Genomic DNA, 21635 nt, shown 5'->3' on the forward strand with positions numbered 1-21635 from the left:
CGAGACCAAAAGAAAACTTTCTGACAGGAGCTCGAGACCAAAAGAAAACTTTCTGACAGGAGCTCGATAGCTAGTGTATTGTTTCATTACACTTGTTTAATTGTTTGTTTAAAATGAATCAAATGCAGGAACGTATTGCAGAGGAGGTCCGAAAGTACCAACATTTATATAATAGCGGGTCTAAAGACTACAAGGATAGCATTATGACGATGAATTCGTGGAAGGAGATTGGGGAAACAATGGGGATGGACTGGGTTGATATTACACTATATACAAGAACACAAGCGAAAACAAACATAAACAGGGCTATTATTATACTAACGATGTATGGTTGGTTGAGAAGGGAAATCCGTTTGTAATGGCTAGAGTGCGCACCTTCGGCTGCCCAAAGTATTCAGGCGGGCTGGGCGCGCTCGAGCCGCACATCCGGGGTACATTTTGTTGCATCATAGGCTGCGCGTTGATTTTGCAGAAGCATAAAGGTAATGTGTCTGCAACACCGTTGCTTTGTCGATGTTGTGTTGACGTTGCTTTGAATTTGCTGTAGCATGCAGAGGCCTTTATACAATTGTGTGTATTGAGCCGTACTGTATTGTACCCATTCTGCAATCTGTTAAATAAATAAAAAGAAAGTTTGACTGGCCGCCGAGGCAATTTTTTTTTACACCTTTCAGTCACTTCCCTTTAAATTATGTTTATGTTCTCAAAATCAAAATTCCCTTTTTGTGTACAACATGAAAAGCATTTGTCTTTTCTAATAAGCAAGCGATTTCCTGACAAGGAAATCAATTATTGCAACTATGCTTTCTAAACATTCACTGATGAGATAATGGATTGCCGTTATTGTCAAACATAGACCCTTGAAGCAGGTTGTGTTACATCATCATGGAATGAATGCTGTTGAAAAGGTCAGGAGTCCTCCTTTCTCAGCAGCCCATCTAGAATACGCTCACACATATAGAGGCACCGAGGGACATGGAAGAACCCTAGAAAAGAGAGGGGATGAGAGAAGAATATGGTCACTAACATATGGTTAGTGATCTTTTAATGCTCCTGCGGAGAGAACTTGTCTGTTTATTGTTTATTGTTTAAAAGGATCCCCATTAGCTGCCACCTAAGGCCATGTTTAGACAGAGAGAGTCTCAACAGAAACCGCAGAAGTCGTCTTGCGGTCTCACTTTTAATTTTGCGTTTAGACTAGTGTTATTCGTGCAGACGAGGCTGTAAAAGTGTAGTCGACTCGAGACGACGGAGCCCCGCTACACTGCCTCAGGTAGTTGAGACAACCAATCGTGCTGTGAAGACCCGCCCTACTCTGTCTCTGATTCGCAGACTGTGGGTGGGGGAATGTGATTGGACCAAAGCAGAGTCACTCACAGACAGTGGCTCCAGTCACTGGATGTGATAGCCGCTGGACTGATTCTTGTGTATTTAAAAGTACTGCCAATGTGGTGATCTCCGTGGATAGAATCAGACATGCTTGTTCGCTTTGTTTACGCTTCTAGGTTACTGGCGCATCCCTGTGATGTAAGCAGTACGCGACGAGAGCCTTGAGAACCCTTTCATCATAGTTTTAATGCGGTTTGACTGTTCAGATGATAGTGCGAAGGTGTATCGTTTAATTCTAGGATTTCCACCCAGGAAGGTGGTTTCACTTTTTTGCGGATTCTCCCCGCAAAAACGCTGTTGCCGTATGAACAAAAGGCACATTTCCGTCTAAACATGGCCTAAGTGGCGAGCTAGTCTTCCTGGGGTCCACACAGAAAGACAACACAAAACACAAAACATAACAATACATGAGATACATATGACAATCACAATTCACTTAATTAACAATGATAATCTAAAAACAGTAAAACATTGTAGACATCTTTATAAACATCAGAATATTTTCAGAAAAGGTTATTACATTCATGGGTAAATATTTCATTATTACATTCCTAGTTCCACTCCCAAACGTGAACAGTATTTGCTCACATATTTAAGTAGTGCATTCTTAGGTGGTACTTGAAAGACACTTTGCTATTCAATTTACTTATGTTCAGTGGGCAGTTATTCCAATGATTGATGGCATGATAAACAACCGTCCTCTTTAAAGCATTTGATTTTGGACGTGGTAACATAATCTGTCCATCATCGGCTGACCTAGTAAAATAAGAATGAATGTTGACTTGTGTACTATTTTCCAGTAGGCTACTCAGTGTGCTTAAATCACAAAAAACTGAAAAAAACAGAGTGGAAGAGACTTCATTTTAGTTATTTCAGTCAATTCAGGGTAGCTGCACAATTCTCAACTTCAACCTTTATGAATTTTAAGACTATTTTAATACCTATACAGGGAAAAAATAATACCATTTCCATGGCAAAGAAGTTAAAGGGGAACTATCTTACTATTTCTTTCACTATTTGGGCAATTTTACACAATTCATGTGAGTCTATGGAACACATCTGTAAGGTTTCTTTCAAAAAAATGCATTGTTTTGTATTTCTAATCAAGTTCCGTACAGCAGCATTTTTTACCCTTCAAGATTCCAAGCTGTTTTTGGCTGGGCTCCGCCCATACTCACAATGCGCTGTATGACAGTCACCCACAGTCTACACTGGCAGACAGAGAGAGATAGAGAGGGAGGCTAATTAAGTTTGCCACGGGGGGCATAATCCCACGGGACAATGCATTGGTAACTTGTTTCAAATGACAATATATACCCCGTGAATATTATTGCACGGATCGGAATACGCGTGGGAGTGTGCGCGTGCGCTATGATATTTTGCGACAGGTTGATGTAACGCAAGTGCTGATAGAGAGCAGCGAACGAGCAAGCGAGAGAGAGAGATAGAGGGAGAGAGAGAGGGAGAGACAGATAGAGAGGGAGAGAGAGAGGAGAGATGCTCCGAGAGCGTGCATGTGTGTGTGTAAATGCTCCGAGACGACTCGAGTTGCACCGTATGAGAGCCTCTCTCTCCCTCTCTCTATCTGTCTGTCTCTCCCTCTCTCTCTCTCGCTCGTTCTCTCTCTCGCTCTCTCTATCAGCACTCGCGTCACGTCAACCTGTTTGAGGAAGTGTCAGTGACAGGGAAACCGATTTCGCATTATTTCCATTGGGCGGTGGCTACAACCAGGGGCTGAGATATGCAGATCAGTGCCTAATTCACGTCAGCGAACCAGTCAAATCAGAATGGCTTGGTTCAGTGGGGGAGGACCTTGTCTCATCTGAACTGGAGGAAAGCGCAAAAAATAGAATTTGTGACATATACAGTGTTGATACAACCCCACATTGCTAGAAAACAATGCTAAACACTGGAAAAGGCTATTTATAAGATAGTTCCCCTTTAAACTATAATACAATATACAATGTTGTTGCATTTCGTAAGTTAATTAGGGATGCACTGCCACCGATATTGAACATTCTTGGCTGATACAGAAACTGATTGTTTTTTAGTTATTTTTTTACTAAATATATTTATGGAACTTTTTCAATTTAAACACTTGAATTGAACAGAAACGTACACATATACCCTCCTGCAACCCACCACCCACCCACTGCCCCAGCTCAACTGCCCTCCCCACCCGCGAACCCCCACCCACCAACCCTAATCCCAGGACACATCCCCTGTATCCCCAAAACGTGAAGAGAAAATAACATTGAGCACAAGTAAATGATAAATGAATAAATAATACTATATGTGGCCTCTGGCAGAGGGAAATGGCCTACATCAGAGACCCTTCCCCTAAAACAGGCCACTGGGGAAGGTAATTGAGGGCTGGTACCTCCCTAATGGAACAGGTGAGCTGCATCACTAATTAGATAAGTCGAGATAAGTCGGGTTAACTCGACATGCATTGGCTGCCAGACCCGAGATATCTCGGGTTTTGGTCGTTTATTATTTTATTCTATATTTTTATTCATTATTCATCCAGGGACCATGGTGTTACCATAGGGCAGTGGTCACCAACCCGTCGATCTTGATCGACTGGTCGATCTTTGAGACTGTCCCTGTAGATCTTTCCATGAAAATTAAAAAATAATTTTTTTTTTTTTTTTTTTAGATCTTACCATGAGAGTCCACATTACAGTTCTACCTTTGTTTTGATGTGAAAAGTGATGCTGCACTTAGCACTGACTGAGAAAGTACACATACAGTTCTACTTTTGTTTTGATGTGAAAATGATGCTGCACTTAGCACTGACTGCACTTAGCACTGACTGAGAAAGTACACATACAGTTCTACTTTTGTTTTGATGTGAAAAGTGATGCTGCATAAGATGACTGCACTTAGCACTGACTGAGAAAGTACATAATAGTTCTACTTTGACGTTTTAATGTTGGACCAAAGCATTGCATGTAATTAGAATACAGGCAAATAAAAGTCATTTAGTTTAAAGTACAATCTTGGCTGTCTTTTTCTCTCAACGCTTCAATAGGTAGATCTTGCCTTCACCAAAAAAAAAAAAAGTGATCTTGGGCTTAAAAAGGTTGGTGACCACTGCCATAGGGAATGAGTATGAGATTGCTAAAGTGCAATACCGGCCACATCCAGCTAGACGGCGGTATCGAGCACCTTTTGAAACATTGTATCTTGGCCTGTGCAACGGTCAAATGTCACCAGGCGCACTTCTCTTTGTCGGGCGAATGGAGCGGTTATAACGATCGGATTGAGAAGCGTAAAATGCTCACGATGCATGATGTGTGGTGGATTATGTTGGCGACACGATCGATACCAATACCGGGACTCGCAATCAGATAATTGGAATATTCTTTTTGGGGTACATCCTAGTGAAGGTAAGGGCTATATGATATCAATCCTGCATTGACCCAACCATGTCTTCACCTCGATCGCAACATGTGTGTGTAACGTTATTCCACAACGTATGCCGTTGGTGACGATCAAAGCATCAAAAAACTATTTGGGAATAATAGCATGTACAGGCAAGAAACGGCAACATTTATAGTAGAATTGACGTATAAGGCTATTACTCAGCCTTTCGGGAATTACCCCAGACCACGCTATAACTATACTTATATTCACCACGGTATAACACGGGAACGTATGGATGAAAAAAATGATCATTTTTCACATATTGAACGATAGATAGGTGATGTCAAATGGGCCATAGTATTGTATCCATAGCTATAATATAGAATATAGTTATAGTTCTACAGACAAGGTGACACACTCCTATCTTTCAAAGCATGGCATTGCTACGACGGGCCCCGTCTAATAGCTGGCAGTCAATAAGTTAAATGTTTGCTGGAGGACCTGGATATTTTGTTTTGTCTAAACTAAAGACTATGGAAGGAGGCCTGAAGGACCAGAGCCTGGCCTAAACCAACCACTAACCCTCACGTGTCTGCTCTGCTTTCTCTGTTTAGGCCAGGTGAAGCCAGTACCCCGGATGGGAAGGATTTAAGTTGTGTTACTCCCCAACCCCAACCCCCATTCCCTTCACAAATAAATATAATTTTCTTTTTAAACTTAAATTCTTGAAAAACATTGAGTCTTGTTTTAAATTATTGGTTGAACTTGCCTCCAGCTAGGCCAGGTGCCCCACATATAGTACAAAGCAAAAATAAACAAGTAAATAAACAAATAATACCTTTGAAAGGGCCTCCTTTGAAATCCAGCGCTACCTTCCCTTCTTGGGTCAAATAACCAAACCACTCGCCGTTGTCAGCGTCAGAAAACTGCACACAATCGAGCACACAATGTATTAGGCTTTTTAGGAATCTACACTAGTGATTACTTTTAGTACACACACAATACCAAGTGAATAAATCAAAGTGAAATAAACCAAGTGAAACCCAACGCTGCTGTTTTATCAGTTGTCAAGAGAAGGGGACATGGCCCAACCTCTCCCTGTGCTTAGGGTGGCGCTGCGGTTTACTCACGTGGCTGAAAGTATAGTCGTAGACCTGGGAGAATCTTTCCAGCAGACATGGGTCCTTGGCCTGGCTGTAGGCCATCAGGAAGGCGATGAGCGCCTCGCAGTGGGGCCACCACAGCTTCATACTCCACTCCAGCTGTCCTCACACACAACAGTATATACATGATGAGCGCCTTGCAGTGGGGCCACCACAGCTTCATACTCCACTCCAGCTGTCCTCAGACACAACAGTATATACATGATGAGCGCCTCGCAGTGGGGCCACCACAGCTTCATACTCCACTCCAGCTGTCCTCGGACACAACAGTATATACTGTACATGTACTATGTTACTTACATGATACTTTTCAAACATTTATCCTCACTAAGGATGGGCATCGATATTCAAATAGTCGTTAAATTATTTAAAAGGAAATTAATAGTTTATGCAAATATCGTTTTGTAAATATAAATTATATTTTCCCTTGTTTTACCGGCACCTACACTGTGTAATGTATTGAGAGGGGACCCCTATTAACTGTTACACTGCTGAATGGCATGCTCGGTACAGCTCATTGGCTAGCCAGGTAGCATACCAATCTGTTAACAGCTGGGAGAACAGAAAGAAAGATGAAGAGACTGGATGTTACATGGTAGCTGTAATGTACTTGACAGACACGGACACGACTTAGCTGGAAGACATGTTGTTTATTTCTGATTGACAGTCCCGACCTATGGCAACTCCGTTGGGACGCAACGGATGCACAAAGCGAATCACATCAGTGTGTTAGTGTGGTGTAGTGAGATAACACACAGTATGTTACATCTCCCTTCTTTTAGTAAAAACAACACACAATAACACATGCATGAATTTCCACTCAACTCTTTAAATCAAAACTGCTTGTTTGTTATTTTTAATTATTTTACACTAACTAGATAATTAGACTTTAATTAGAAAAAAGACTATCTAACTGCAGTACTATAATGCCTATAATAATTAACGAAAAACAGTCATTGTGAGAACTTTACTTTAGCTAATGACTTTGGCAATAACCTGAAAAATGAGTGTACTTAAAGTGCAAACAGAACAGTCACTTATAGATTCAGTCCATGGCATAACTCACTTAAAGATTGAGTCTATCTGGAGGTTTAACAACTCTGCCCCGCCTAGTAACATTCAGTCCAGGTGGCTGGGCTCGGGTGGGGCTCGGAGGCGGTTTGGGTGGGGAGTGGGGTATTCCAGGAAGAGCTGGAGGTTGTAACTCCTCGGCGGGTGGGCCTAATGTTTCAGTCCACGGTTCTTCCTGTACCCAGCGGCGAGGATGGTTAGCGGCTGGAGTGCTCACGTGAAGATGTTGACTGTTGCGACGGTACTCTCCATCTCCACAGTCCACAACATAGGAGCGCGGAGCACTGTGGGGTTTCACTATTACTCCAGGGGACCACTTGTCGTTGCCAGGATGCTGCTGCATCCTAACCTCATCTCCAGGCTGAAGAGCAACATGAGAATTGCCTGCTCTCTTTTGGTCGTAGTAGAACTTTTGAATGTCTTTGCTCGTGTCCAGCAGACGCTTGACTTTGTGGGGGTCATATCCTCATGGTGCAAGTAGCTCACAAGCAGCAGGCAGCTTATCACGTGGCCTCCTGCCCATGAGTAGCTGAGCTGGCGACAATCCTACGGTCTCTAGTGGTCGTCCTGTAATCCATCAGCGCAAGGTGTTTGTCTGGCGCCTTGCACCAAAGCCTCTTCACAGTTTGCTCTGCTTCACCATTTGAGTGCGGCTTGTGTGGTGAAGATGTTTTGTGTGATATTCCATAGCTCTTGCAGAAGTCCTTAAATTCCTCTGAGGAGTATTGTGGACCGTTGTCTGTGTGAAGAGTGGCAGGAATGCCATGTCTGCAGAACTGAGCTTTCAGAGTCTCTATGGCGGTGCGGCTTCGCATGTCTTTCAGTACATCTACTTCAATGAATTTTGAGTAGTAATCCACAAGTCGGATGTACTGCTTGCCTTCGAACTTGAACATATCTGATGCTACCTCTTCAAATGGCAGCTCTGGTGTTTCAGTTGTTTGAGGGGTTGTCTGGGCAGCTTGTTTTGAAAGTCTGCACACTTACTACAGTTTCTGACCATTTCTTCAATTTCTGCACTCATGCCTGGCCAGTATAGCACTTCACGTGCCCGCTGTTTGCTTTTCACCATGCCTAGGTGAGACTGGTGTATGAGCTTTAGCATGTGCTCACGCATGGTGGGGGGCACTACTATACGCAGTCCTTTATAGATGATTCCATCAGACAACACTAGCTGACTTCTTGAGTCCCAATATGGCTGAACATGAATGGGCACTTCCTGTCTGTGTTCAGGCCAGCCATGGTGAATTGTTTGCTGGAGACAGATTAGTTCTTCTCTTGTGCTGTCTTGCAGCTCTGTGTACTTCTGGTCACATACTGCAACATAGTTGAGCAAGGAGACACACTCTAGTCCGCTTAACTCTGGTGTGCTCTCTGGGAGCTGTGTTCTGGATAGTGTGTTGGGCAGCTCCATGTCTTTTCCTCTTCTGTACTTGATTGTCAAGTTGTACCACTGCAGCGACAGACGCATTCTCTGAATGCGCATGGGAGTGGCCAGCAGTGATTTTTTAAAGATATCTTCGAGTGGCTTGTGGTCATTGTACACTGTGACATGTGTTCCAAATATGTAGTTGTGAAACTTGATGCATGCGTGCACAATGGAGAGCATCTCCTTCTCGATTTGTGCATAACGCGTCAGTCAGTGACCTTGAGGAGAATGCTAGTTTTGTACGTTTGCCATGTAGTTTCAATAAGTTCACACATTTCAAGCATCAGTAACTTTCAGAATGAATGCCTTATGTTCACTTGGTCTGCTAGCGTTAGCTGTTAGCAATGACAGCAGCCACCTAGCTTGCTTGTTGGATTATCACACGTTCGTTATTAAGTAAAAACAAAGACATATGTTAATGTCTGTGTGTGGGGGAGGGTTCGATTAGTATTCGAATAGTTCCCAGTGACTATCGAATAGCAATTTTGTGAGTTTAGCCCATCCCTTACATCCAAACTTTGCATGCTTCTACACTAACACTGTATCACACACACTTACAGGAGACTTAAAGGAGCACTTTAACATCAACTCATCAAGTACTTCTACAGCTTTTTGGATTCTACGTTCACCGCAGAGACATGCGAGACGAAATAATTCTTCACAAATTCAAGACATCATGGGGTGAGTAATTGATATACAAATAATTATTTGTGGGTGAAGTGCTCCTTTAAGAAGACCTTTATTCAAACCTGGGGGGAGATTGGGGTGCTGTCACCAGTAGAACTTAACAAGCAGCAACACACCCAACAATCATAAAGCCACAGACAGTATGTTTAGAAGAAGGATCAGGATAAGCCCCGGTGTTTTATGGCAAAATAACATGGCTATGTGTTTCCCTTTGTGTACCATGATTGGCAAACCAAAATAAGCAGCTATTCATTGTGACATCTGGGAAGAGGTCACCCTAGATGGGTGCTATGTGGCCAGCAGGTCCTCAGGTCTTCCCAGCCCCAACCTCCCAAACTCCACACCAGGGCCCTCATTTATCAATGGTGCGTACGCACAGATATGTGCGTAACCCGTGCGTACGATCATTTCTAAGCAAAGTGTGGGACTTATCAATTTGAACGTGTGCTTGACTTTGTGCGTATATTTACGCACAGCTCAGGCCATGCATACCTGGCGCCCAGCGGTAGAATATGAAGACTGCAGACGGACGGCATTATGCTTTCATCAGTTTCATGCATTAGTTTCAACAATGATGTGTTCTGTATGACCCGTAATTCAATGTAAAATAGCGACATTAGTGTAATTATTGTCAAACCCTAAATAGCATTTGGAATAGGTATTTCCGAATGAATTCAGCCTGGTTCATAGCGTTATTATAGGAATACTTCTCGCGGTGTGCGCTCAGATGTTTTCAGAGATATAGGGCATGTCTATTTGCAGAGAGAGAACATAATAATATTAAGTAGAGTTCGCTACCCGAGACACATTCTCCTTGATTTGTACCGCAATTTGAGATCCACATTAGGGCTGCAACGATTAGTCGACAACGTCGATCATAAAAACTCGTCGACGCAGAATGTTTGCGTCGATTAGTCATAAAAAAAATAATAAAAAATATATAATAATTTTTTTTTGCACTACCTATCTTTGTGAAAGTGGCTTCTCAGCTCTGGTCCAGCTGAAGACAAAGCAGAGGAACAGATTGGACATTGAGCATGACCTCAGAGTTGCTTTGTCTACCATCACCCCAGACTTTGAGACTCTTGTCAGGAGCAAACAACATCCCCAGTTATCCCATTAGTTCCCTGGGATGTTAAGCTAAGAAGTCTGCTATATATTTCTTTTTGTTATTTAAACACTTCCACTTTAATTTGTATTATTTAATTTATTTATCTTGTTATGAGTGATTGTTGTATTGTTCAAATACATTTTGATTGAAAGTAGCTTAAGATCCAAATTCAAATGTTTCATGAGTCATTATTTTAATTTGCTATGGGATCATCATGTTATGTTAAGTTAACTGTTAACCCTTTCACTGCCACGCTTATGTCAGGCCTTATACCGTCCTCTGCCAGCTCTATTTGTCTATGGAGATGTTCCCCTTCTTTGCAGGGCTATAACTTTTTAAAAATTGTATTGCTAAATTGACATTACTGTAACTGAGGGGTACAATTCCCTGACTGTATTGTTAGATATGATACTTACTACCACTACCTCTTGTACTTTAGACTCTGGCCACCCAGTACTAGGCATAAATAATTATGGTAAACACTCCCACGTAGATGAAACGATCCAACACAAATGTACCAAGTCGAAAGTCTGCGTTTAATAATAATTAATACATAGCAAAAGGTATGTAGAGCAATCACTTAATTACATTTATGATTTGAAATAGGATGCACTTTTATGGCAAATGAGTATTCGTTGGTATATCAATAGAGAACGTCCAATCTCTGGTGGCGCAGGCGGTAAATATACAACCTGGAATATTTAAGGAATAATAGCAATGATACTTTAATGATTATAGAACTGGATACACTAGGGGGGAATTCCGGTCGCTTGTAAGACAACTGGAGAAGGGGGGGGGGGGTAGAGTCTGGCTGTATCCGTCTGGCCGAGGGTATCCTGGGAGAACCCACGGTTGTGCGGCTCGGTGCCTCAGCGATCCTCGATCCACAGATGAAAGCAGTTGGACTCTCTGTGGGCCGGCTTCCTCCGGTCCACGATGGAGAGACGTGAAGCGACCTCGTCGTGTAGAGCGTCTCCTCACCTGTCGTCCTCTCCGGGGGGGGGGGTTTCCAACACACGGCAGTGTTGGTCTTTATCCATAGAATAATCACTGTATACAAAGCATAATCCGTGCCTGGGAAGGCGGGCTGTCGTCGGTAGAATAATCCGGTATGCAGGTCCACTCGCTCGTCGGCTCTGGGGCTCCTCGGGTGCAGCCTCACATGGGGTCGGCCACCCTGGATAAGCAGCCAGTTCTACCCGAAACGATGGGGGTACTGACTACGATAGTATTCTCACCGCACGAAGCACTACATATGAATAGACTATTATTAGCTTAATAGACTACGTCCAACTCGACGATATAGTGCCAAATATGACTATTCAAATATTAATATACACGATGTCTCAATACCGATGGTAGGCCGAACTTGGCCTTACTCCCACACGTGGCGTCGCGGGGAGGCTTTACGTCTGTCACTCTATTGGAGGGTAAGAAACTGGACTAAAAAAGGAAGTCCTACTTTAGTAGCGCAGTATATATACGCACTATGAACAAATAGTACCATTAGTGGTGCGGTAGCCAGATTCCTACGCGGAACTAGGACTTGTTCGTACATGTTGAGCGGTACGTTTGAACTGGGTCTGGGGGGTATGGCAGCCTGGCACCAAGGTCTCGACCAATAGTAGAATGGAGACTATTATGGGATGTTCAGTAGGCTAGAATGGATATTCAATGCATATTGTACAAGGAATATACAAGGGATATCAGGGAATATTAGAGAATATACAAATACAATTAAATATATATATATAAATAAATATATATATTCGGTTTAATCTGGCCCTTCACAACAGCCACCCCCTGATTGGTCCCAGACCTAATCAGTTAAGCAGAGACAGATTAATCGCGTTGTCTATTTACACATAAGGGTTTGCTGTAGGGGTCAGTCAACTTCACAAAGTCATAGGGTTATAGGGTCATGGTCATCATCGATTGTGTCTGGGAGTCGGGGCAGTTCTATGAGCCTCGCCACGGGACGGGTGTAAGTGCGACCCTGGACAAGCACTTCAGCTGCTCGGACCTTGCCGTCGGCACCGGTGATCACTTTGCTTACGCGGCCGGCCGGCCACATAGCTCTGGGCAGTGATTGATCAATAATCATGACGACTGTTCCTTCTGTCAAATTGTCTCTCTCCTTTACCCACTTCTGGCGGGTCTGTAGAGACGGTAGGTAGTGCAGTAGGAATGTCCTTTGTTGTGCACTCTCTATGGTAGTGCAATCATCTATGTTGGGGTCTGCGGAGATAACAGTGCTCAATCCACAGAACATAGGTTTCTTATTCTCAGCCTCCTCTTGACTTGCTTCCCTGGGATAGGCGTGGGCCACTCTCCTTCCGGGAGCTTTCGGAATGCTGGGCCGTCACTGTAGACATTGCGACGGGTGAGGTCATCTAGGGGCATTCCCCGGGTGATGACGTCAGCTGGGTTCTGTTTTGTATCAACGTAGCGCCACTCTGTTTCTCCGGTTAACTCTTCGGTTAAGTCTTGAATCTCGGTGACTCTGACTCCCACGAAGACTTTGTACTTGCATGAGTCCGATTTGATCCAGGCGAGTACTGTCGTGGAATCTGACCACAGGATTGTTCTAGACACCGGTATGGTGAGCTCACGTTGGATGAGCGTGGCTAGGTGCGCTCCGGCTAGGGCTGCGCAGAGCTCTAGACATGGGATAGATTGTTGCTTGCGTGGGGCTATTCTCGAGCGGGCGAGGACAAATGCTGTGTAGATCTCTCCCCCCTCTTCTTGGGCCCGCAAGTAGGCTACTGATCCGTATGCGACCTCTGAGGCGTCACTGAAGACGTGTAAGTCCATTTTACATGTCTCTGGCCTCACCGTGGGTGGGAAGTAGCTTCGGCGCATATTAACGCCTGGGAGTGAGTGGAGCTCCATCTCCCACTCTCTCCAGGTGGATGCAAGGTGTGCGGGAATGGGGTTGTCCCAACCCTGGTCCTTGTCCCACAATGCTCGTACAATAATTTTTGCCCTGGTGGTGTACGGTAGAATACATCCTAGCGGGTCATATTGTCGGGCGAGTGTTGTGTACACACTCCGTCTGGTGGTCGGCGCCGCCGCCGGCCTTCCCTGCTCCGTAGTCAGGGGCTTGTGTCTGTAGTGAAGCGAATCTGTTTTGAATCGCCACACCAATCCCAGGGTCATCTCCTGGGCTTCTCCCGGGATGGTAGCCATCCAGGTCTCGCTGCTGGCTGCCTTGTCCTCGGAGGAGAGGCTGCGCAGTACTTGCGGATCGCTGCTGGCCCACTGCCTGAGATCAAAGCCGCCTTTGATCAATGAGGCGCGGAGTTTAATCAGGAGAGCCTCGGCTTCTTCCTGGGTTGAAAGGCTTTGTAGACAGTTGTCTACGTAGAAGCTGTTCTTTACGCTGTGTCGGACCTCTTCGTTCGCTGCTGGGTCCTCTGCTACATGTTTCTGTAGTGCAAATGTAGCACAGCAGGGGCTGCACGTCGTTCCGAAGGGGAGGACTTCCCATTGGTAGATGGCTGGGTGCTCATCTCCTGGCTTCTCTCTCCATAGGAACCGTAACAGGGGCTTGTCCTCCTCTACTAATCTCACCTGCAGGAACATTCCTTTAATGTCCCCGCTGATGGCCACCTTTTCCTGGCGGAAGCGGAGTAGAACGCCGAGTAGGGAGGGGCCGAGTGTGGGACCGGGCAGTAACTCTTTATTCAGATTTTGGGATCCGATCTGGTAGCTGCAGTTAAATACTATGCGGTCTTTACCGTTGTGATGGACCTTGTGGTGAGGCACGTACCACGATTCAGTGGTCTGGTCAGCCTCTTTAGTGTCCATCTTTGTGACGTGTCCCGCTGTGATGAGCTTCTCAATCTCAGCGCGGTATACACTCTCTTGGGCGGGGTTCTTGGCTAAGCGCCACTCCGTGTTCAGCAGGTACCGTTCTGTGGCGTCTGTCTTGGCGTGGAAAGTAGGCATTCCTTCTCGCCGCAGGAGTGGCGTGGCGTATCTCAACACGCCGTTGACCGGGACTCTCTTGGTCCCTGTCTCGAGGAGGTGAATGGCGTAAATGTCATCTTTAGAGCGAATGTCTTTCTTTCCGTTCTTAAAGGGCATTTGTTCCAAGGTCCATAGCCGCTCTACGTGTTGCAGGAGTGCGGTTTCTCCCTCTGTGACTCGGGAGTAGAGACATCTAGTGGCTGTACTTCGGTTGAGAGATTTGGCGAGCGGGCCTTGGAGAGTCCATCCCAAACGGGTCTCGACTGCTGCAGGACAGCCTCGGGGTCCGGTATGAACCCGGTCTATCGGGACAATGAGGTCTGCATAGTCGGAGCCTATCAACAGGGTCGGCATAGCATTGTCTATGAGCGGGATCGGTAACTTGCGCAGATGTGCATATTTCTCCATCAGCTTGGCGACGGGGTATGTGTACCGCGACAGTCCTATTTCTTGGCTGGTGAAAGCGTCTGTAATCTGGTACCGTCGCTCAGGCTGGCCGCTTGCTGCGATAGAGAATGAGACATTCTCGCCCTTTATCGTCTTCAAATCTCGTCTTATTGTCCGAATTGTCATTTGGGTTTCGCTTCCCCGCAGCCCTAGCTGGGCCGCAGCGGAGGCGAGCAGAAGGGTCTTCTCTGACCCGTCATCGAGGACGGCGTAAGTGTCCAGGACTTTATTCTGGTAGCTTAGTGTCCCACGCACTACTTTTAGGAGTACTCGGGCTCCACTGCTGCTGGCGGGATCGATGTACATGACGCTCGCTTTGCTGCTGGATGGTGCGGGTGAAGGGCGCCGTCTGTTACTGTCGTGAAGTATGTCCAGATGGGCTCCATCGCACTTGGTGCACCTTTTCTTTAAGCGGCATTCGGCTGCCATGTGTGAGCGCGCACAGCGAAAACAGCGCTTGTTGGACTTTATCCATTGACTTGCTTCCTCCGCGTTCAGCTTGGGGAAGGAGTCACATTGCGCTAGCCAGTGTTCTTTCTCACAGTAGGGGCACACTATCTTCCACTTCTCCGTTCTGGAGGGGGTACTGTGGCTCCTGCTGCTCGGTACTGACTCCGATTGGTGCATCACAGTCACCGATCTTCTTCCATCATTTAGTCGTCTGGTTCCTTCTCTGGAGCCAGGGGTGCTCCGTCCGAATGTATCTAGCCGTAGGCTGCTGACTTCTCTCGCCAGGAAGTCTGCTAGATCGAGGAGGTTCGGTTCGGGGCCATTCGGGTCTCGGTGGTCTCTCTGCCGCCTAAAACGCTCCTGTCGAGCGGGCGGCAGCTTCTCCAAGATCCTTTCCACATTTGAGTTGGCGTAAAGTTCATGCCTCCCCTTCTCTCTCTGCGCTCCCAACATCCCTACCAGGGACTGCACTCTGATGGACAGGTCGTCCAGTGCTCGATTGTCTATTGCTGGGGGTAAGCGGTCGATGTGTCGGATCTCCTGGATCACGTAATCCCATATGCGCCCATACCTCTGGTCCAATGCTACCAGCGCTGCTGTGTATGGGGTGGTGGAAGTCGCGTAGGCGAGCGCTATATTATGTGCGCGGGGTACCTTTAAGTGCTTCAGTAGGATGGCGTATTTATGGCGTTCATCCAATACCTCCACCAACATGGTCTCCAGACACATGCGGAGTTCTGTATACTGGGCCCGGTTCTCTTGGGTGAAGTCGGGTACCATAGGCGTGCCAATGTATGACGCTGACTGTGGATACATCGGCGAGCGTTGGGGGAGAGGCCTCCTAGGCGAGTCTCCTCCCGCTCCTTGGTATGGGCTGGTACCGGCAGTGTACCATGGCCCGCTTGTCCAGGTGCTGTTCCTCGGTGCGGGTCGTGCGTCGTGCTCACCCGTGTATAGAGTCGGGGGTCTGTAGCGCAGCTCCGCGGGAGTATAGCCTGGGCTGTACCGGACCTCCTGGTCCGGTAGAGTACTGTGCTGTCGTCGGGCGCGGTTCTCCTCCTCTTCCTCTTCGTCTTCAGTTAGGTCATCCAGTGCTTGTAGTCTCTGGTTTAGCCTCTCCACAGGATATGCTGCTCCTTCCCGGTTGCTAGGTCTCGCTTGGACCGGTGGGGGGAGGTGGTCTGTGGGGGGTATAGACCTCGTCTGTTGGTCAAGTTCAGGGTTGTTTACTCGGCTAGGGGATGCCGCCCTGGAGGTGTGTCTAGACGAGTTCCTGGAGCCTCTGGCGGAGGGAGAGGGTGTTGTCCGTCTGATCAGCTGTTCTATTAGTTGCGCTTGCTGTCTGTCGCGCTCTGCGTCCCGTAGAGCACCAGCAGCTGCTCGCTGGCTGTCTGCTCGGTCTCGGGCCACATTCTCTTCCATCTGAATGCGTCTTATTTCTAGACGTATATGCTCTTCTTCGCTCCGCTGCTGGATCTGCAGTCGGTCGCGTTCAGCAGCGGCGTTCAGGCTGATGAGGAAGGCCTGCTGTAGGGTCCTCTCTGCCTCGCTGGGAGAAGGCGGTTGTATAGGGGAGCCTTCCCTCGGGGTACTCCTTGCGGAGCCTTGGAGCTCTATCTCCACGGTGCTCTCCCCGTCTTCTTCCGTGCCGAGTTCTCTCTCGGTAGCGTTGTATTCCTCCCGGGACTCATCGGGGACTACTTCTTCAGTACTGGCGGGGTGTGAAGTCATGTCTGGTTCCCACTGGTCCCCACCGTGAGCTTGGTCAGTTACATTAGAACCCGTAGGGGCCTCTATGGTCGGGGTAGTCTGGGCGTTGGGGTTAGACATACTTTTACTTTCTAGTTTTACCGCGTTTACTGTTAGTAGAAGATTAGGTTGTTGACTGACAGCGTAAGCCTCTAAGTACTGAGGGAGCCGTCGTTCGCGCTGCGGGCGTTGGTTAGGAGGATCGTTTCGTGGAGTGTTCATCATAGGCCATTTCAATATTAATAACACTATATTAATATTACACTAATTACCATCCGGCTCGAAGGACCAATTGTAACTGAGGGGTACAATTCCCTGACTGTATTGTTAGATATGATACTTACTACCACTACCTCTTGTACTTTAGACTCTGGCCACCCAGTACTAGGCATAAATAATTATGGTAAACACTCCCACGTAGATGAAACGATCCAACACAAATGTACCAAGTCGAAAGTCTGCGTTTAATAATAATTAATACATAGCAAAAGGTATGTAGAGCAATCACTTAATTACATTTATGATTTGAAATAGGATGCACTTTTATGGCAAATGAGTATTCGTTGGTATATCAATAGAGAACGTCCAATCTCTGGTGGCGCAGGCGGTAAATATACAACCTGGAATATTTAAGGAATAATAGCAATGATACTTTAATGATTATAGAACTGGATACACTAGGGGGGAATTCCGGTCGCTTGTAAGACAACTGGAGAAGGGGGGGGGGGGTAGAGTCTGGCTGTATCCGTCTGGCCGAGGGTATCCTGGGAGAACCCACGGTTGTGCGGCTCGGTGCCTCAGCGATCCTCGATCCACAGATGAAAGCAGTTGGACTCTCTGTGGGCCGGCTTCCTCCGGTCCACGATGGAGAGACGTGAAGCGACCTCGTCGTGTAGAGCGTCTCCTCACCTGTCGTCCTCTCCGGGGGGGGGGGGGGTTTCCAACACACGGCAGTGTTGGTCTTTATCCATAGAATAATCACTGTATACAAAGCATAATCCGTGCCTGGGAAGGCGGGCTGTCGTCGGTAGAATAATCCGGTATGCAGGTCCACTCGCTCGTCGGCTCTGGGGCTCCTCGGGTGCAGCCTCACATGGGGTCGGCCACCCTGGATAAGCAGCCAGTTCTACCCGAAACGATGGGGGTACTGACTACGATAGTATTCTCACCGCACGAAGCACTACATATGAATAGACTATTATTAGCTTAATAGACTACGTCCAACTCGACGATATAGTGCCAAATATGACTATTCAAATATTAATATACACGATGTCTCAATACCGATGGTAGGCCGAACTTGGCCTTACTCCCACACGTGGCGTCGCGGGGAGGCTTTACGTCTGTCACTCTATTGGAGGGTAAGAAACTGGACTAAAAAAGGAAGTCCTACTTTAGTAGCGCAGTATATATACGCACTATGAACAAATAGTACCATTAGTGGTGCGGTAGCCAGATTCCTACGCGGAACTAGGACTTGTTCGTACATGTTGAGCGGTACGTTTGAACTGGGTCTGGGGGGTATGGCAGCCTGGCACCAAGGTCTCGACCAATAGTAGAATGGAGACTATTATGGGATGTTCAGTAGGCTAGAATGGATATTCAATGCATATTGTACAAGGAATATACAAGGGATATCAGGGAATATTAGAGAATATACAAATACAATTAAATATATATATATAAATAAATATATATATTCGGTTTAATCTGGCCCTTCACAACAATTACTATGGCCCATTCAACGTCAAGTATCTATCGTTTAGGATGTAGCAACGTTCTACTTTTTCATTCACATATTCATACTAAAATACGGTCTAAAGTATAAATATGTTTTTATCGTTTTCTGCAGCATTCTGCAGAACGTGAGTTATAGCCCTAAATACATATATTAGTTCATCAAATGTAGTTTGATACCGATTGACGTCAGATAAAAAATTTCAATTGTACAAGGTCCTACACGTCATGCCTCATCATCTGCTGGTGACCGGAGGGGGGGGGGGGGGGGGGGTTTATAAGTCTGTGGCCGACGTTAAATCATTTATTTAGTATGGGTGATATGTTGATCGGAGCAGTGTGTATGTTTAATAATAATCAAACACGCTGAAACTCACCGCAGCTTCCTCGTAGCGTTGGGCGATCAGCGTGGAGCAGAAATATCTCTATTATGGGATGTTGATATATGCAATCCATTTCCAGGTTGTATAATAATATATACGTCCAAATCATGTTGTTTATCGAGTTATTGGCAACGGATCGCTATCCAGTGTATCAAGCTGGAGTCCCGCTATCGATAGCGAGTGGCCGGACGAAATATGGGTGAGCACCACTTCCGGCGCGTCACTTCCGGTTTAGGCGATTCGCCAATCGGCCACCAGATGGCGGTCTTGAACCGTTGGAGAGTTGAGAGGAGATCAACAGCAAGTCTCAAGTCTCCGTGGGTGAAATATGATTGTCATGACAGATTTTTGAAATATTGATCTCAAAGACGCTGTAAGACGTCATTGGCAGATTACGCATGGCGGAGAATGACGTGTTAAGTCGTCATTGGCGATTAAAGGGTTAAGGCAGAGGGACTGGACAACAGGGTGACATTCACAGGTGTGCAGACTTGAGCATGTGAGGTAAAACATGCATTGGAGAAGGAGCCATGCCCACAGGAAGCAGAGATTGAGAGTGTGACAAAAATAATCGTTAGATTAGTCGACTAATCGAAAAAATAATCGACAGATTAGTCGATTACCAAAATAATCGTTAGTTGCAGCCCTAATCCACATTGGAGCGTGGAGCAAATTTGGCTGATAATGTCGTTGCCGGTGGCTGGGAGGAACACGACTCATTCAGGCCTAATTGTATTTAATTCAATTGTAATGTTATTGGTATCTATAATTAAAACATCACTTAAATGCAGATCAGGGTTATCCACTGAAGCCATAATGACTCTGACCAGAACCACAGGCTCACGAGCGCACAATAGGCATTGTAGAGCGCAGAGTTGGCCTGCTGAAATTGATTTCATTTCAGTCATTACAGTGCTTAATGTCGGGTCAGCTTGTCATTTATTTCTGTCAATGAGCTGGTTCTGTAGCAGGACTGGGTCAGTCAACATCCTTGGCTCCCGGCGCACCGAAGATAGTCTGCAGTCTGTACGCTCCCTCCTCCTCAGCGGAGTTGTCTGTGAACTTGACAACTTCATTGGATTTATTTATTCTCTAAAAATATCTATAATCATACGATTAAATATTGTTTAAAATAAAACGCTAAATACTATTATTCTGTGTGTCATGTTTCCAAATAAGATTGTTCACAATGGGAAATGCTGTATACGTTGAATTAGTTGGTTAGACCTCGGTGATCAATCTCGCTCGTGACGTTTCTCAGAGTTCGCTCGGTTAGACCATTATTTCACATCCCATGGGGGTGTTTCATGACCATATATGGATAATCATGCACGAGCATAGACGTTAAGAACAAATGGTATTTATCAACACGGAGTGTGCGTAGGACCTGTGCACCCACGGTTGATAAATCCAGATTTTTCTGTGCGTAGAGACATTCTAAATGCTGTGCTTAACACTTTGATTGCCTAAGGCTAAATTCATGATATACCATCCCTTGCCAGCTCTATTTGTCTATGGAGAAGTTCCCCTTCTTTGCAGGGCTATAACTTTTTAAATTCTATTGCTAAATTGCCATTATTAGGGCCCATTCAATGTCCTATATGTATTGTTCAGGGTGTATGAACGTTAAACTTTTTCATTCACATATTCATACTAAAATATGATCTAAAGTATAAGTATGTTTTCATCTCTTTCTGCAGCTTTCTCCAGAACGTGATTTATAGCCCCAAATGCATTATATTGATGATCAAATACAGTTTGATAGCAATCGGCGCGATATAAAAAAATCCAACTGGACGGACTTCTGGAAGTTACTACACGTCATCTGATGTTGACCGGATGGGCGAGGGGGCGTTTATAATTCCGTGGGCAGCGTTATACCATTCATCTAATGTGGGTCAAATGTTCATCATAGCAGTTAGTGTCGAACACGGTAATATTACACGCTAAAACTCACCCCAGTCTCCGCGGGCCGTTGGGCAATCAGCGTGGGGTAGACAGTTTTCCATTATGGGATGTCGAAATACCCGGTCCATTTCCAGGTTGTATAATACTATATATGTCCAAATCATGTTGTTTATCGAGTTATTTGCAACCGATCGATGTCCAGTGTATCAAGATGGAGTCCCGGGACCTATAGCGAGTGCCCGGAAGTAATATGGGTGATCAGCACTTCATCCACATAACTTCCTGTTTGGCGCTTCTGCCGATCGGCCACCAGATGGCGCTCTTGAACCGCTAGAGGATTGAGAGGAGCTCAGAACTGTGTGTGAAGGCTGCGGATGGAAAATATGATTCCGATCACAGATTTTTGAAATATTGATATTAAAGACAAGTTACGGCGTCCTCGGCAACTTGAGCATGGCGGGGAAGGACGCCTAAACACGTTTTCGGCACTTAAAGTGTTAAGAATGAAAATAGAACACTTTCTAAGCATTGTTGATAAATGAGGGCCCAGGAGTTAACCCAATTAGTGGGAAAATAAAAGGCCTGCATGTTTAGAGTCAAGGGAGAGAGGAGAGGCTGACAACTGAACAGAGACAAACCAACAGACAACACCTAAAAGGACCAGCAGGCCTAGTATAATTTTGTGTCTTTGGACTGTTTTGTTGAAAGTATTGAAGATGTTTTTTATTCCGTATTATTTTTGCTCAACTGGTTTCCATGTGCCTTTTGTC

The 21635-nt window shown here is 45.8% G+C and overlaps 1 protein-coding gene across 1 annotated transcript in view; it reads right to left on the reverse strand.

The window, feature by feature from the left end:
- Positions 1-607: 607 nt before the first annotated feature.
- The window catches only part of renbp (renin binding protein), a gene marked incomplete at its 5' end in the record, with an annotated part of 36411 nt that continues 15383 nt past the window's right edge, over positions 608-21635 (reverse strand). Inside the window, 3 exons of the mRNA XM_084332890.1 lie at positions 608-986; positions 5597-5684; positions 5889-6020. Coding sequence (XP_084189016.1) covers positions 910-986; positions 5597-5684; positions 5889-6020 — 297 coding nt within the window. The 3' untranslated portion in view covers positions 608-909. The remainder of the gene's footprint in view (positions 987-5596; positions 5685-5888; positions 6021-21635) is intronic.

This window comes from Notolepis coatsorum, assembly GCF_963971535.1.
Source record: "Notolepis coatsorum genome assembly, chromosome: 17".
Lineage (NCBI taxonomy): Eukaryota > Metazoa > Chordata > Actinopteri > Aulopiformes > Paralepididae > Notolepis > Notolepis coatsorum.